At 42.2% G+C, this 18,806-nt stretch overlaps 1 protein-coding gene across 4 annotated transcripts in view; it reads right to left on the bottom strand.

Annotated features, from left to right (window-relative positions):
- mtr (5-methyltetrahydrofolate-homocysteine methyltransferase) overlaps positions 1-18,806 on the bottom strand; it is a 98,897-nt gene that overhangs the window by 13,220 nt on the left and 66,871 nt on the right. For all 4 annotated transcript variants that reach the window (XM_037980812.1, XM_037980815.1, XM_037980821.1 and 1 more), the window contains 8 exons: positions 16,089-16,156; positions 13,652-13,772; positions 12,819-12,900; positions 9,227-9,325; positions 3,015-3,090; positions 2,704-2,859; positions 903-1,102; positions 536-736 (listed from right to left, as the gene is read on the bottom strand). In XM_037980812.1, the coding sequence (XP_037836740.1) occupies positions 536-736; positions 903-1,102; positions 2,704-2,859; positions 3,015-3,090; positions 9,227-9,325; positions 12,819-12,900; positions 13,652-13,772; positions 16,089-16,156 (1,003 nt within the window). The remainder of the gene's footprint in view (positions 1-535; positions 737-902; positions 1,103-2,703; positions 2,860-3,014; positions 3,091-9,226; positions 9,326-12,818; positions 12,901-13,651; positions 13,773-16,088; positions 16,157-18,806) is intronic.

Genomic DNA, 18,806 nt, shown 5'->3' with positions numbered 1-18,806 from the left:
TGTCTCAGCTACTGCCTTGCTAAATTTCAGCTCCATATGTCTAAAAATGACTGAGTTAAAGCTGAAAGAAGGTTTGATGGTTACAAAATGGCCGACATTGGCAGTTGTAGACTGGCATCATAAGATCCCCCTGAAAGAAGTGGCAGCCATTTTTTGTATGTATATATATATATATATATATATACTGAACAAAAATATAAACGCCCCATGTCAAATATTGTTGCCATGTGGAGTTTACAACTGTATATAAGCATTTGCTGACATTTTATTGTACAAAAGTAATCTTTCTCTTGATTTGTGTATAATTTTTATTCCAACTTGCTGTCAGTGAGCATTTTTTTTTTACTTGGTGCATGGGTGGGGCATGTCCAGTGACCACTCCAGTGGGTGATCAGACAAAATGAGCAACAGCTGGACAATCCTTGGACCAGGGACAATAAAAGGCCACCCCAAAATGTCAATTTTGCCTCCAAAATTTCAAGTTGCTGATTAGGTGATGTGCATTTTGGGTTTTTCAGGACAGTGTGTACAGTACCTCAGCCAGCCGGTCAGCCAGAGCTTTCACCATGATGCTGCTATAGTCATCTCCCTGAGATTGGAACTCTTGACTCAGATCCTCAGCTCCAAACATACCAACAGCAAACATCCCAATATAGTCTGCCACTCCACTGTTTACAGGGGCCACAAAATCAGAAACACACAGGTAGGGCTCTGAACTGGAGCCATCTTTCTCTGCCTGCGGAACACACATAAACACCAAGTTTTAGTAAGTCTGTATGGACCAAGCAACAGTTGAATACCCAACTTAATCCAACTTAAATCACAGCTCTTTAAACAGCGGTAGATGATCTTGATAAAAAGCAACTGAAGCAACATGAGACACTAAACACCATTTTTCTTACCTGCTGCCGTAGGCCATGAAACACAGCAATGGGTTTCATGTCTTTGCCAACTGGAACATCATCTTCGTAAATGTTGATGTCATCACCATCACTCTGAGCACGCCAGAACCCTACAATGCCCCGCCCCGTCAGACTGCTGCTGTCAGTCACACGGCTGAGCATCAACTGGGCGTCATCAAAGACTCTGCGAGCCTCCACACCTGCAAGAAAATGTAACTGATGAATTTTTTTTGCAGAAATATTATATTACTCCCAGAAGGGTTTCAGGCTGAACAGAAGGTGCTACAACTAGGTGCTGTCACAGCTGTGTGCTCTTGCTAATACTGACAGAATTCTATGTAAACAACTAAATAATGCAAAAATGACAACAATGTAAATGTTTATTGAGTAATTCTGGCGTGAAGCACTATGATATTTTTGGTGTTCAAGTTGTTTGAAGACAACAGCAGTCCACCTTAGTCTTGGCCCTACTTGGAGTAGCCATTACCTCATCAATCTGGTCAGAGTTTAACTCCACTGCTTCAAACTGAAGCTGTTTAAGGAGCTATCCGCAGTCAGATTTATTTTTCGTAACCTTTTTGCGGACACCCAGTTCGAAATAGCTTGACTATAGCTTTAAAGAATAACAATTGTTTTCTGTCAGATAACTTTCTCTTTTGATCAGATACACTGTGATTAAGTTGTCACAATCAGATCTGTTTGCAGGACACAGAGAGGGCCAAAATCTGTAGCTGTAACTTCATAATTACACATGTCGTGGGAATGTTCAGCTCTGTTATTTATAAGCTTAGTATCTGTAAAGCGAAACAAAAACTCCTAAATTCTTAGCCCAGGTTCACATCAGCAATGTGTCATGTGAACTGAGTGAGTGTAGGCATAACATTGTGATTTTCTTTTTCACCTCCCAGTTAACAGATTACAGAACACACACTGGCTGAGTGTCATGAGCATCTTAGCTATAGTTTGAACTGTACGCCTTGTTCCAGAAAGTTTCAGCCTACAAAAGCTTGATCAGTTGTAGATGCACATGCAATGATTACTTTCTGAGAGTTTCATTCAAATCCATCCAGTGGTTCATAAGACATTTTGCGATCAGACAAACAGATTTAATCCTCCTAAAGCACTCATAATTGAAGAGAGTAAAATAAGACTTTATAACTTTGGGTCAATGCTAACATCTTCTAAACAGATCTTGCTCAATGCCTAGAACTTAGCATTTGTGTTTGAGACCATGGTCAACTACTACCACACCAAATTTTTGCTAAATATCTGTAAAACGGTCTTAAGTTAAAGCTATTTTTGTGTTTGCTAAGGTCAGTTAGCTGTTACAGCCATCTAAAATTCAGTTAGTTCCAAATATTAAGCAGTTGTAAATGTACACTTAGTGATTATTTTTGAGTTTCAATAAAATCTGTCCAGTGATTCACGAGTTGTTTTGCTAACAAACACACACTGACACAAATACATTATCGCTCTTTCACCTTGGGTGGTGGGCGATAACTTTAAACCTTTCATCTGCTTTCTGTATGTAACAAAGATATCACAAACATTGGACATTCAATATTAACATGGTTTTAATTTTTGCAAGTTTCAAGGTAGTGTTCTACGTAGGACTGTACTATGAAGCAAACTTACCAGCTTAGTGGACCAAGTTGAGCAGAAATTCTGAGTTTTCTGTATCACAAAAACCTGTCTAGTTGTATTACATGCTCTTTCCTTTTTCAGAACAGATCTGCCATGTATGTGAATCCCTACAGATTTAAAGAGAGACTAATCAAAAAGACGATAATAGACTTATTACCAACAGTCTTGTCATTGAAAATCTTGGGGTATCCTCTGTTGGGGTATTTCCCCCTTAGCTGCCACACATCAAAGAAAGGCTTCCAGTCAATGTAGTCCACCAGACTGTTCAGATCATAACAGTCAAACACACGGGTGCCCAGAAACTGAGGACGCACTGCAACAGGAAAAAAACTACTTGAGATACACAACTGGTATATTTTGTTTTAATTAAGACTTTGTGATTTCTGCCAAAACCTTTAAAATGGTTTACTGCTGAAGATTTGTATGACAGAGTATGTCAGAGTCATTCATTCATCTGTACCAGCTCACCTGGTTTTGGCAGAGAAATCCAGTCAATCTGTAAAGCTTTCTGCCTGGCTTCCAACAGGGACTGAAACCGCCGCTCCTAAAACCAATACACAAAAGAGACCATTAATCTCAGTACAAATCATTATGCAACACATTAAGAAATATAAAACAGTACAGCTATAACAGCAATTATTGCCTGCTACCAAAAGGCAAAGGTGAATGATCATGTTTTTGTCCATGTATGTGTACGTATTTGTGTCTGCTAGCAAAAAATCTAATTAACCACTGAACAAACTTTAATAAAACTTGAAGAAAATAATAACTGAAAGTACTTCTACAACAAATACACTTTTAGAATCAACCTGATTCAAGATGGCTGCCACAACCAACTAACCTTAAAAACAAAAAACTGGCTTTAACTTAATCAGTGTTACAGATATTGAGATAACATTTAATGTGGTTGTAGCTGAGACTGGTCCCTGACAGCTCTATTAGGTGTGCAACATTGTAGTTTAAAGGGGACCTATTATGCTTCCATGAACATGTCAGGATAGGTCTGTGGGCTATACAAGACATGTTCATTACATTTAATACACAAAACCATTCTCAGATTTTGAGATTTCACCTGATCAGTTTTGCCTGTTTTGAGCTAATTTCAGAATGAGCGGTTTTAGGGCTATATCACTATTATGCAAATAAGCTGCTGTTGCCACAGGTGAGCTGTTCAAATTACAGCTTTCTTTGGCAATATTGGGGGGACATTGCCATCAAAAATAAAATGAAGCCACGCAGCTCTGTTCTCCGTGACTAGGAGAACATGCATGGACACGTGCTATATGTCAACCGACAACAAAACATTTTCCTTTTCCAGCAGACATTGTTCAACGGTAAAACCAGCAGAAAAAACATGGCAGTCTTCTTGTAATGAAGTGGAGCTCCAGGGGTGGATGAGATTCGCCCGGAGTTCCTTAAGGCTCTGGATGTTGTAGGATTGTGTTGGCTAACGTGACTCTGCAATATTGCGTGGACATCGGGGGCAGTTTCCCTGGATTGACAGACCGGGATGGTGGTCTCCTTTTTCAAAAAGGGGGACCAGAGAGTGTGTTCCAACTACAGAGAGATCACACTCTTAACCCTCCCTGGTAAGGTCTATTCCGGGGTTCTGGAGAGGAGGGTCTGTCGGATAGTCGAACCTCTGATTCAGGAAGAGCAGTGTGGTTTTCGTCCTGGTCGTGGAACACTGGAAGAGCTCTATACCCTCAGCAGGGTCCAAGAGGGTGCATGGGAGTTCACATGTGGACTTGGACTTGGAGAAGTCGTTCGACCGTGTCTTTCGAGGAATCCTGTGGGGGGGTACTCCGTGAGCATGGAGTACCAGGTTGTTAGGTCCCTAAATGACCGGTGTCAGAGCTTGGTCTGCATTACCTGCAGTAAGTCGGGCTCGTTTCCGGTGAGAATTGGACTTCACCGAGGTTGCCCTTTCTCACCGATTCTGTTCATAACGTTTATGGACAGAATTTCTAGGTGCAGCCAAGGTGTTGAGGGGATCCGTTTTGGTGGCCTTAGAATCGTGTCTCTGCTTTTTGCAGATGATGTGGTCCTGTTGGCTTCATCAGGCTATGATCTACAGCTTTCGCTGGAGCGGTTCGCAGCCGAGTGCGAAGCGGCTGGGATGAGGATCAGTGCCTCCAAATCCAAGGCCATGGTCTTGAGCCGGAAAAGGGTAGAGTGCCTTCTCCAGGTCAGGGAAGATGTCCTGCCCCAAGTGGAGGAGTTTAAGTATCTTGGGGTCTTGTTCACGAATGAGGGAAAAATGGAACGGGAGATCAATAGTTGGATTGGTGCAGCGTCTGCAGTGAAGCAGGCGCTGTATCAGTCTGTTGTGGTGAAGAGAGAGCTGAGTCAAAAGGCAAAGCTCTCGATTTCCTGGTCGATCTACGTTCCTACCCTCATCTATGGTCACAAGCTTTGGGTAGTGACCAAAAGAATGAGATCTGGGATTTTTCTCTGCTGGGTGTCTGGGCTCTCCCTTAGAGATAGGGTGAGAAGCTCGGCCATCCGGGAGGGTCTCTGGACGCTGCTCCTCCACATTGAGAGGAGCCAGTTGAGGTGGCTCGGGCATTTGGTTAGGATCCCTCCTGGATGCCTCCCTGGTGAGGTGTTCCGGGCACGTCCTACTGGGGTCTAGAGGAAGACCCAGGACATGCTGGAGGGACTATGTTTCTTGGCTGGCCTGGAAACGCATTGAGATTGCCCCGGAGGAGCTGGCCCAAGTGGCTGGGGAGATGGAAGTCTGGGTCTGCCTGCTTAGGCTGTTACCCACGCAACCCGACCCCGGATAAGCGGAAGAATATGAATGGATGGATGGAAAGGGATTAGTGATTTAAAACTAGAAATAGATGGTGTATATGTTCACAGAGTGAATGAAATTAAGTTTTTGGGTGTTATCATTGACCACGTGATTAGTTGGAAACCTCACATTCAATACATTAATGCTAAAGTATTGGGAACTATTGCAATTCTCAGTAAAGCTAAATATTTATTGAATAATAAAGCAATGCATATTATATACTGCTCACTAATTTTGCCATATTTGACTTATTGTGTGGAAATTTGGGGAAATATTTACAAGTCCTCACTCTGACCGTTCTGCACAGTTCAGAAAAGATCAATCAGAATGATTCATAAGGCAGGTTTTCAAGACCACACGAATCAGTTATGTATAAAATCTTGCTTATTAAAACTCCCAGATCTGGTGGAATTTCAAACAGCTCCGTTGATGTATAAAGCCAGATACAAACAACTACCAGATGATATACAGAATCTTTTCACGAATAGAGATGGGGGTTATGACTACAGGAGAAGACTTAACTTTAAAACCAGGATGGTCAGAACATCTATGAAGAGAATGTGCACTTCAGCCAGTGGTGTGAGGGTCTGGAATAAACTCAGTCAAAAATTGAAGCAATGTCCAACTATAAGTTTATTTAAGTTCAAATTGATGATTTTTATTATGTATAGGAACGATGATCTAAGGTAAACTTCAGTAAATGTTTCTAACTTGATTGAATATATGTTTATTTTGTGTAGATGTATATAGATAAGTTACATGGTATTAGGGAGGTGGAAGTGTTTGGCTTTTCCTGGTCAATCTGTGACAGCTACTGCACTGTCATTTTGGGGTGTTGTGTGGCTGGGGAAGACTGGATTTAGTAGGTTATGGTGTTAAAGTGTAGCTCGGTGTATGGGAGGGTGAATGTTTATACGAGTATCAGTGTGTAGTCGGATGTGAATGTCTCAAAGTGAATTTACAAATATATTTTGTATGGTTTTTTTAGATTATTTTCTGTATTATTTATAGGTGTACACATGTTTGTTTGTTGAATTTAGGGAGTATTGGGGAAGGGGTAGGATTAAATAAGTTATTACTTCTTCCTACCCCTTCTTGTTTATGTATATTGTTGTGTATGCGTATGAATGGATGGATAGATGCGTGCAGATGAGATTTATTTGTGTGGGCATCCCGTTATATTGATGTTTTGATTGATATATATTTATTAGTGTTTCTATGATATGTTTAATATAATGACTGTGACATGTCTGAAATGAATCAATAAAATAAAATAAAATTAAGTTCTGGTTGTGCCCCAGCTGGCTCTTTTCAATGTAGAGACCCAGCGGCTCTATTCCAAGCTCCTCACCTCATCTCTAATGCCACTTTTCTACTGGCTCTACAACAGAAGCCCCGCTGTACTCTGCCCGGCTCGGCTTGGTTCTATAAAAAATGCATCCTGTCTCCACCGACCAGTTTGGTTGGTAGCAGAGTAACGCCTCCTTGTGTTGTGGGGGGTGGGGCCGGGGGAGGCAAGTTTTGGTCACGCTACCGAAACTTGGCGCCTTTCGTGGAAACAACGGAAGTGCTATGGACAACGTTGGCCCTGTGTTGTTGCTGTTTTTTAAACTTATGGGGATTCTCCTGAGACTTCAGAAAGAGAGGCGCAGTGGAAGAAATGCTCTGGATGCCGCAATTGTTGCGCGGAGTAGGACAGCTGTTATCCGCCGGAGATTTCAGGCTTTATTACTACCTTCGCTCTTTATGCTTGCATCTGGCCACACCCACGACCAATGAGTGAACAGGAGCTAAACTTGCATCACCCACAAAGCAGGGCCGCCCGGCTGGCCCTACTCCGAAGCAGGGACCAAAAAAGCAGGGACCGGCCTTGAAAAAATGCTGGTGGAAGCACACGCAAATCAAGTCGAGTAGAGTGGAGCCGGGACCTTTAGAGCCGGTAGAAAAGGGGCATAAGGCTGAGCTCTGCCACCCTATAAAGGAAGCTCATTACAGGCACTTGCATCAACCCTTCACAACCATAAGTGAGGGTTGGAATGTTGAAAGACCTGTAAATTGAGAGCTTTGGCTTTTGACTCAACTCTTTCTTTACCATGACAGACAGAAACAACATTCTCATAACTGAGAACTGGACCCCGATTTGTCAATCCATCTATCCTACCATCACTCATAAACAAGATTCCCAGATACTTGAACGCCACCTGAAGTAAGACTCATACCCAATACTGAGAGAGCACTCCACCCTTTTCAAGTTGAGCAATGCAATTTTAGCAAAAACAAAAAATAGCTCTAACTCTGTCAGTTTTAAAGATACTGACCAAAATTGATGTTTTTGATTATTGTAATGATTTTGTAATGATCTCTAGGGATTTTATTTTCTGTACCATTTTAGTACCGGGGAACAGTGGGATCAAAACCAGAAGAACACAACATGTGGGTACTACAAATGAGTACCTGGGACATAGACCCTAGCAGCTAAGTTTAGCAGCTGAGGTGCAGGTTTCTAACTGACACTAATCAAACCTCTCTCTACCTGAAGACGAGGTAACCACACCCATTGCTTCTGGCACTATACTGCACTCATGTACAAATAATTTATTAGTCAAATGAAAATCAATAAATCTTTTCCCTGTGCAACATAACAGTTCCTAGATGTGATCTTATAACTACCTCAGAAAGCTTGCCCCGGTCATGCAAGATATAATCTGAGATCAATCAACCTGCTCAGGATTTCTCTATTTGTCTGTCTCTCTCGCTCTCTAACTTCCACCCCCTTTACATCTGAAACATCAAATACAGACTCGAGTACCTTTTTTTGGTAACTGGTCCATCTAACCATGCTTTTCATGTGCATCTGTGTGACTGAGTGTTGCTTGATTTTTTTCAAGAGCAGTGTTCCACTTTTTTATGCCATAAGTCATCCATGCTGTTTTTCTTTTATACTTTTATTCAGAGAGGAAAAGCTGACAATTAACATAATGAATTGAATAAGTACTAGGCAAGTACTTCAGCCACACAGTCTCAGAGAACCATTGCTTTTGGAATGACTGTCCATTAGCATTTTGGGGAAATGCCATATCTGCCTGACAATGACCTACACTGCAGCACATGGAAATGTAGTTGTCATTGCACTTGATGTGAAATGCTTCAATATGGGAAGGATCTGTCGGATGTTGCATAATACGTAGCTCTGCAATTGTGTCATCTCTTTCACAAACAGCTGGTTCTTTCTCATGGATTTCTTGTTTTCCTTCCATCTCACTCTGACTTTCATTACCATTGAGCACTGTTTCTGTGGCTGTCCATGCTATGGATTCTAACATTTTGGCTTATGACTCTGGGATAATTTCTAATGACTCATCTCCCTCATCTTCCATGCACATAAATGCACTATTGCAGGACAGCCTAGAGTTGCTTCCATGGGCCGCCTGCTGTAGCTGCCTGGAAGATTATAACATTAGGACTCACTGACCGTCATGGCCAAAATTCAACAGCCTACCACATAGTCTTGTTGGGCAAAATTTAAAAAATGTGGGGAAATTGGTAATGTAGACTTTTAAATTCAGAAATGCTAACTTGGGCCATACACTATGTATACTGTGAAAAAACTAAAACAAACAAACAAACAAACAAAAAAACAATTTCAGAAGGGCAGTTTTTGAAGAGCAGGTGCTCTAGCACCATCTAGTGTCTATCTGTGCCCTGTTGTAAGGGCTCTGTGAAGTTTTGACTATTGAATGTTGAATTTTGCAGCTTTATTTAAATGTGAAGAAAATTAAAAATATGGATGTAACATTGATCTAAAAGTCAGTTCTCAATGCATGGACATGAATCCAGTTAACCTTCTCCAAGAAGACAAGTTTCATTTAGTACCATAACTCACCCTTAGGGAATCAAAATGCTCCTGTCTGACCTCCTCATACACCTCCTTCACGTCATCAAAGTACTCCTCTCTTGTTGCCTCATCAAGCAGCTGTGAGCACTGAAACAATAATACAACCCAGACAAAACAAACATTAGTATTGAATGTTATACATTATATATAACAACTTCCATCTCGCCCACATGGGTGTTTCCACTTTCACTTCAAGCTCGGGTCCTCTACCAGAGGCCTGCGAGCTTGAGGTTCTATGCAGTATCTCAGTTGTTCCTAGGACTGTGCTCTTCTGGACAGAGATCTCTGAGGTTGTTCCTGGGATCTGTTGGAGCCACTCTTCCAGTTTGGCGGTCACAGCACCGAGTGTTCCGATGACCACTGGTACCACTGAGGCCTCGACTTTCCTCAGCTTCTTTATTTCCTCTTTCAGCCCTTGGTATTTCTCTAATTGTTTGTGCTCCTTCTTCCTGATGTTACAGTCACTTGGGACTACTACATTTATCACCACTGCTTTCTTCTGTATCTTATCTATCACCACAATGTCCAGTTGGTTAGCCATCACTTGTTTGTCAGTCTGTATCTGAAAGTCCCACAGTATCTTAGCCTCTATTGCTCTTGTGCTGCCATGATTAGTGCCTCTGTGCTGTCCTGGGTCCTTCCTGGTATGATATACCTCAGCCTGTATTGCTCTTGTGCTGCCATGATTAGTGCCTCTGTGCTGCCTTTCAGTCCAGCCCTTTCTAGCCACTTGTACGATTTGTTGATATCAGCCACTTCTTTAGTCTGCCGGTGGTACATGCCATGCAGGGGCTTGTCTTTCCATGAAGGTTCTCTCTCCTCTTCCACATTGGGTTTCTGTTGCCTGAGACATTGACTTAGCAGATTATCATTGAGGTGCAAATAAGCTGCTGTTAGGCACCCCCCACCCCAACTCACTATCCTGTCTCAAAACATAAAAACTCACTGAAAGATTAAACGCTGCAATTTGACACTCATTTATATTGTTATTAATTCATAGTCTTAGGATTCTGACTTTGGGACAGGGGCACTTAGCAGTTCCAAACCAACATTTGTCAAGTTGGACACTGGCAATCAGCAGGTCCAAACCCGAAAAGTGTCCAAACGGCCACCTGGTAAAGATCAATTTTTTTCCCCCAAACTTTTCTTCTCTTTTATTAACTTAATTCTAATGTTAGTTTAGACAAACCTGCCGTGACTTTAACAGAGACATGTTCCTGAGACAAGTGAGCTGTGGCAATATGGGGGGGACACTGGCATCAAAAATAAAATGAAGCCACGCAGCTCTGTTCTCCGTGACTGGGAGAATATGCATGGACACGTTCTACATTGTAGCCAACAACAAAACATTTTCCTTTTCCTGCAGACATTGTTCAGCGGTAAAACCAGCAGAACAAACGTGATGTCTCCTTGTAATGAAGTGGGTGGAGCTTCACTTGGGTTGCTAGGGGAGGGGCTGGGCTCGGGGTGGCTAGTTAACAAGAATTGTAACGTAACAATTGAGGTTTTTGAAACAGGTAATTTTGCAGACACCAGAAAACATTTACTTATTGTCAAAATGCAACAGGTTTTTTTTTTGGTGCTTGGACCTTTTCTAGAAGCAGTAGGTACCCAAATGGAAGTATAAAAACATGCAAAAAGAGAATTTTGCATGATAGGTCCTATTTAAAAAGTTCTGCGGCGGCAGGGCTCTTAGGGTGGACAAGAAGTGCCCTGAGTTTCTAAAGACTCTGGATGTTGCTGGGCTGTCTTGGTTGATACACCTTTGCAATGTTGTGTTGACATCAGGGACAGTGCCACTTGATTGGCAGACTGGAGTGGTGGTTCCCCTTTATAAGGAAAGGGGACCAGAGGTTGTGTTCCAATTACAGGGGAATCACACAACTTAACCTACTGGTAAGGTCTTTTCAAGGGTGCTGGAGAAAAGCGTCCAATCAATAGTCAGACCTCAGATTCAGGAGGAACAATACAGGTTTTTTCCTGGCCATGGAACACTGAACCATCTCTTTACCCTTGCTAGGGTCTTCGAGGGAGCATGGGAGTTTGCCCAACCAGTCTACATGTGTTTTGTCAACTTGAAGCAGGCAATCAACAAATTCTTGTGAAAAGTGCTCCGTGAAAATAGAATTGGGGGTCTGTTACTATGGGTCATTAAGTCCCTATATAAACAGTGTGAGAGTCTGGTTTGCATTGTTGGCAGTAAGTCGGACCTCTTTAGAGTGAGAGTCGAACTCCGCCAGGCCCGCCCCTTGTCACTGATTCCATTCATGACTTTTATGGACAGAATTTCTTGGTGCAGCCAGGGGGAAGAGGGGGTTCGGTTCGGTGGCCTCAAGATTCCATCTGTACTATTTGCAGACAATGTGGTCCTGCTGACATCATTGTTCCCTGATCTCCAGCTCTCATTTGAGCGGTTTGCAGCTGAGTGTGAAGGAGCTGGGATGAGGACCAGAACCTCCACAATTTCGGCAAGGCTGTGGAGAGGGACTTTTGGTTGGCCTCAAGGAGGTTCTGGCAAACCGTTCAACAACTCAGAAAGGGAAAGCAGGCTCTGTCCTAAACCATGGAAGGAGCACTTCAAGGACCTCCTTAATCTGGCCACCACGTCCACCTTTGAGAAGGCAGACTCTAAGCACTTGGGGAGAAGATGAGTCCATTAACATGGCAGAGGTCACTGAGCTAGTCAGAAAGCTCCCAGTGGTAGGGCACCAGGGGTGGATGAGATTCAGGGGTGCACCTTGTTAACAAAATAATTCATGAACTACTGAATGAATAACAAACCTTGCAGAAAAGTAATAATTGGTTGTACATCTACAAATGCTGGTGTAGATTCTCAGTCATTCAGGATAACGCAAATCAAATAAATAAATAAATAACAAATAAAAAACAATGCAACTGGGCGACAATTCTGTAGCTGAAGGTGTTACGCCTCCCAACTGGGAAGATTTATTCATTCAAAACTGCAAAGTGTGGAGTTCCAAACATTTCACTGCAAGAGATGCTCCGTTATGTAAGCAAGACTGACATTCAGATTAAACTACAATCCACTGACCTTTAAAAAAACAAAAGATTTACTCAAGTATTTTTCACAGATACTGGTCTGAAATTTGGCGTGACACCTAAAACTGATACTCAACAAATATTCTGAGCAATGACAGATTGCATAAGCTACAACTCCATCATTTCTCTACATTGAATGATTGTAATACAAGACTATTTATTTTAGTTATCAGATGACAAATATTATATTGCTGTATATGACCTGCTATAGTTTATTGTTCTGTCTCTGCTTTTGAAATATTTGTTTAGATAAAACAAGTATAAAAAATTAGCATTTGACAATTTTTTCTTCCTGTTGTATTGAACCTGCCGTTGGCCATAACTATCCTACAAAGGTATGTACTAAACCATGACCTGGGCATACTTTTCCATCCCTATGTACTAATAAACTGAGGTAGATAGGTGACAGGCAAGTAAAAATGCAATTTTTAAAATTGGTTTCTTGTTAACAATGATGGCCAACTTTTTGCTTCGAACTGTTTCACTGTAGATGCTAGAAAGGTTATTGATGAGTTCTTACCACCACCACACTCCTGGATGCATCAAGGACATGGATAACAGGACAACTGTAGCAGGGCGCAATCTTCACTGCAGTGTGTGTCCTATCAAACAACAGTTTCCACAAACTCTATGACTTCATTTTAGGGTACTTACATTACCTATGCCACATTTCTACTGGCTCTACAACAGAAGCCCCGCTCTACTCTGCCCGGCTCGGCTCTATAAAAAATGCATCGCGTCTCCACCTGCCAATTTGGTCGATAGCCTTGTGTTGTGACAGGTGGAGCCACTGTGGGGGTGGGGGGCTACCAAAATTTGGCACCATTTGTGGAAACAACTGAAGCGCTATGGACAACGTTGGCCCTGTGTTGTTGCTGTTTTTTAAACTTAAGGGGTTTCTCCTGAGACTTCAGGAAGAGAGGCGCAGTGGAAGAAATGCTCCGGATGCCGCGATTGTTGCGCGGAGTAGGACAGCTGTTATCTGACAGAGATTTCAGGCTTTACAGCGCCTTCAGCTGGGGGACAGATGGCATAAACGTTGCAGGGTAAGCTAACGCTGTTGTTTATAGTCCTACCGTTCGCTCTTTATGCTTGCATCTGGCCACACCCACGACCAATGAGTGAACAGGAGCTTAACTTGCGTCAACCACAAAAGCAGGGCCGGCCCGGCTGGCCCTACTCCGAAGCAGGGGGCAAAAACGCAGGGACCAGCCTCAAAAAAATGCTGGTTGAAAGGCGCACAACGCAAGCTGAGTAGAGTGGAGCCTGGACCATTAGAGCCGGTAGAAAAGGGGCACTAGTTACACTTTAATTTGATATATATTGCAATGAGTGCATGTGTGTTTGCTTTACTTTGAGGTAGTGGCTCCTCCAATCAGCAATGGTGTTGTCATTCCAAGTCTCTCCATTTCTTTAGCCACATGAATCATCTCATCCAGAGATGGCGTAATGAGGCCAGACAAGCCAATGATATCTGCAAAAATTTAAAAAATTAACAATAAAAAGGGGAAAATTAAATTAAATTACTCTAGGATGGTTTGTGGATTTTGTGCTTTTTAAACAAAAAACAACAACTGCTGTAGCCCAAAATTACAGCAGGGGGGTCAGAGAACTGGCTGAGAAAAACTTTTGTGTTTTATCACTTAAGCCTGACAAGATGAATTGTAATGTAACAGTCATCAGTTGTGGTTGTCCCTCATTGATGAGGATGGCTACCTCCTATTATTTCTGGATCATTCAGTATCAGAAGAGTGCCAGTCCGGACGTGCAAAGTTTATCCGCCATCTGCAGAAGTGGTACTTATAGGACATCTTGATCAATCAAGATTTGCTGCACATTATTTTCGCAGCCTTCGTTTCTCTTCTAGGTGTTCGAAGTAGTCAATTCCCTGATGATTGCATGTCCTTCAGTTTGGTCCATGCATGACACCCTCTTCCCAGTTGGTCCAGTCAATGCTGAATGACTTGAGGTTCTACTTCAAGGTGTTTGGGAAGGCGACTGCAGAGCTTACTGGACAAAGTGATCAGTCCATCGAAGTTGACTTTTAATGACAATGGATTAAACGCTAGTCATTTTGGCTTTGCTCAGGACACTGATGTTGGTTCAATAGTCCTCCCAGCTTATGTTGAAGTTGCTGTGGAGGCAACTTTGATGGAATAATTCCAAGTTTTTTAGTTGTCAGCGGTAGGTGGTCCATTTTTCAGAACCATACAGAAGATTGGGAATCATTACAGCATTGTAAACCATTATTTTTTTTTAATTTCTGAGATTTCAGTTAATGAAGACTTTTTCTTAAGCATCCGAAGGCCGCTCCAGCACAATGCAGGCTGTACTGAAACTCGTCGTCAATATCTGCCTTCAAAGACAGATGACTTCCAAGATATGAAAAGTGGTCAACATTTTCAAAAGTGACTCTATTCAATTGGATCGATGGAGCTTTAGGGGCATTGTCACTAGGTGAAGGTTGGAATAATATCTGGGTCTAGCTCTGATTGACATTTAGTTCCAGTTGTGTGTAGGCATCACTGAATACTTGGAGAATGGACTGAAGACTTTCTGCTGAGTGCAATTGTCGTCTGCATATTGGAAATTGAGAAGAGAAGTCAGTGAGGTCTGTCTTTTCGACTTCAGTCTGCTAAAGTTGAACAGTTTTCCATCTGCTCTGTATGTAATTCCACTTTTGCGGGTGGTAGTTTGTCCTTGACCAGGTGCATAATGGTAGCGATGAAAACAAAGAACAGGGTTGGAAAAGTCCCTGCTTGACACTCGAATTGACTTGAAAAGGTTTAGTTGGTATTCCATTGACAAGTACTTGGACAGACATTTTATAATAGTTTGTATATAAATTATTATTTTTTTACAATAATCGGTTTTTCATTGTATGTTCTAAACTAAGCAGCACCTACATTCCTGTTAACAAATGTCTGCTCAGTGCATCCTCCTACAGATCAGCTGGGACTGATAACTTCTGGTCTTATCCAAAAAACAACTACACCATATAAAGGAGCAATTACAAAAGCTTAAAAATGAGCCCATTTCTAAAAGAAAATAAATTGGTTTGAGCTCAGTTTTCAGGATCAGCACTTGTTGTTTTGAAAAATTACACATTTTTTGCTATTTTGGTCAAACCTTAAAATAAATGTTATATTCTATCTCATGCAATATTAAGTTCAGAGTATATGTTCTAAATGACTCTCAGCTACTACTCTATTAGATTTTAGCTCAATATCTGTAAAACTGACTGAGGTATAGCCATTTTTGTGATTGTCAGTTAGCTGTGGTGGTCATCTTCAATTTGACTGATTCCAAAAATTAATCAGTTCTAGATGTACTGTACATCCAATAATATTTTCTGAAAATTTCTTAAAACTTGTCCAGTGGTTTATGAGTTATTTTCATAACTAATCAACAGTGTCAACTCCAACAGTTAGTGCTGAAGTTTTAGGCAAAAATGTTGTACAATATGTAACATTCAGAATTTGTGTTGGGGGTGATGCTCAGCTATTAACACACAAAATGTTTTGCTAAAAAGCTGTAAAACTAGCCGAGTCATAGCAGTGTTTTTATTTGCAAAGGTTGATTAGCTGTGGCACCCATCCTGAATTGGGTTGACTTCAAAAGTTAGTCAGTTGTAGATGGATGTGCATCTAATGATTACTTTCAGAGAGTTTCATTAGAATCCTTCAACTAGCAGTAGGTGACAACAATATAGCCATCACATGATACTGGCTAAACAGGCTAAATGAAGAAACTCCACAATTTAAAACAACAATCTTTTAATATTCCATACCAGCTTTGTGTGTTACAGCCTCTCTGAGAATGTGATCACAGGGAACCATCACACCCAAATCAATTACTCTACAAGAGAGCAAAAAAATGGTTAAAGAACAGCAACCGTCAAAGACACTCTAAACAGCTTGATTTGAAACAGCTTTTTATATTTGAGATATTTAAATATGTATTTAATTATAAATGTATTATTTATTTATTAAGTCACACACAACTTTGGTATTGGAGATCAGGTGTTCAAGGGTTCAAATCCCAGTGCCAACCTCCGAGCAACCTCGGTTACACAATGAGCAACAGACATAAAAATGATGCCATGCCAGCTCTAACATCGCCCAGATTAACAAGGGTTGTGGCAGATGTTGGGGAACTAGGACATTCTGATGAGAAATGGGCTACTGGAACAAGACATTCATGGACAAGGGCAGAGAACTCAACACTATTGGAATGCTACTATATGAGCAAACCTAGAGAGAATGGGCTATATGGAAAGGATTTGGGAACTATGGAAACATAGGTACCCATCATCCAAACTGACTATGAAACAACTTCTAACCCAGTGTTCCAACATTCAAGGCTTTTTTCGCGGTCGGTCCCTGCTTTTTTGGACCCTGCTTCGGAGTCGGGCCAGCCGGGCCAGCTCTGCTTCGTGGGTGGCGCAAGCTTAGCTCCTGTTTACTCATTGGTCGTGGGTATGACCAGATGCAACGTTTATGCCGTCTGTCCCCCAGCTGAAGGCGCTGTAATCTCCGGCGGATAACAGCTGTCCTGCTCCACGCAACAATCGCGGCATCCAGAGCATTTCTTCCACTGCGCCTCTCTTCCTGAAGTCTCAGGAGAATCCCCATAAGTTTAAAAAACAGCAACAACACAGGGCCAACGTTGTCCATAGCGTTTTCGTTGTTTACACAACTTGCGCTAAGTTTTGGTAGCGCACCCCCTGAGCCGAGTAGAGTAGAGTGGAGTAGAGCCAGACTTCTGAATTAGGGCCCGTGTTAAAGAGGCAATACTGGCTGAAGAAAACAACCACTCTCCATGAACGCCTAGCAGAACAAATGAACCAACTACTGATAGAAGGGAATCACCCTGAGTGGTTGACCAGACAGTGCTGATCATGAAAGACCACAAGAAGGGGAAATTCTTCCAACTACCGGCCAATCACCTGCGTCTGTACAAAATGGAAGTTCTTATCAGGCACCATAGCGGCTAAGATGAATAGGCACACAATACCTGAGCAAGGCACAGAAGGGAATTGGCACCAACACCAGGGGAGCCAAGCACCAGCTAGAAGTCGAAAGAACTGTAGCTTGAGACCAGACACACAAACCTGTGCACTGCCTGGATTGACAACAGGATAGCCTATGACTCGGTGCCCCACACATGGAAATTGGACTGCTTGAAACTGTATAACATCAACAGGACACTTGAGACATCAATGGGAATGTGGAAGACAACACTAGGGAATAAGAACAAAACTACCCTCTTGCCCTATTTGTTCAACATAGGTGCTTCAAGTTTCACCTCAATATCGGGTCTTGAGGTCTTGAGGGTTCTACGCAGTATCTCAGCTGTTACTAAGAGTGCACTCTTCTGGACAGAGATCTCTGAGGTTGTTCCTGGGATTTGTTGGAGCCCCTCTTCCAGTTTGGGGGGTCACAGTACTGAGTACTAATGACTCAGTACTAATGGCCACTGGTAACACTGAGGCCTTGACTTTTCTCAACTTCTCCATTTCCTCTTTCAGCCCTTGATATTTCTCAAGCTTTTCATGCTCCTTCTTTCTGATGTTACAGTTACTTGGGACTGTAGCAGACCCAGTTACTGCTACATCTATCACTACTGCTTTCTTCTGTATCTTATCTATCACCACAATGTCCGGTTGGTTCGCCATCACCTTAGATGGAGTCTCCCACTTGGACTGTGGGACTTCCAGTTTGTACTCAGTACAGTTGTTCCTGTACACTATTCCAGCCACATGGTTATGGCGGTCCATGTATGCTTTTCCTGCCTGCATCTTACATCCTGCTCTTATGTACTGGACTGTCTCAGGGCCATCAACTTGTAGGATTTGTTCATATCAGCCACATCCTCAATCTGCTGGTGGTACATGTCATGCAGGAGCAGCCTCACATTCTCAGGGTGCAGGACTTAAGGTGAACCATTGAGGAGCTTTTGTGTCTTGATGTCAGTGACTTCTGTCTCGTCTTTTGGCCAGGTTATTATACCAGCATGGTATCTGATGACTGGCACCATTCAGCTGGCTCTTCAGGACCTGACTTACTCTCTGTAGGTACTTGGTTGTGGCTGACTTCCCTGCAGCCTCATCCTGGTTGCCATTTGTTTGCATTATAGCAAGGTACTTGACATCTGCAATATTGGACATCTGCAATATTGCCTTCAGGTAGTTCCAACCGTTAACGTCCTCTCGGACATACCAATGTATATGTATATTCTGTGGATCAGCTCATTTTTGGCATACACCTTGATGTCATCCATGTAGAGGTGGAGGATAATGACTGTTTCACTTTGGAACTGGTCTTTGCAATGTCTTGTCTTTCCACTGAGTTCTCAATGAAGGCTCTTAGTGTCCTGTTGATGTTATACAGTTTCAAGCACTCCAGTAACCTTATGTGGGGCATCGAGTCATAGGCTGCCAAAGTTGTGTGACTTAACCACTGTGCCAACTACCAGCTATATATATATATATATATATATATATATA

This window comes from Kryptolebias marmoratus, linkage group LG2 (genome assembly GCF_001649575.2).
Source record: "Kryptolebias marmoratus isolate JLee-2015 linkage group LG2, ASM164957v2, whole genome shotgun sequence".
In the NCBI taxonomy this organism is placed as follows: domain Eukaryota; kingdom Metazoa; phylum Chordata; class Actinopteri; order Cyprinodontiformes; family Rivulidae; genus Kryptolebias; species Kryptolebias marmoratus.
The sequence above is the reverse complement of the archived record's forward strand: the minus strand, read 5'-3'. Positions and strand labels throughout refer to the sequence as shown.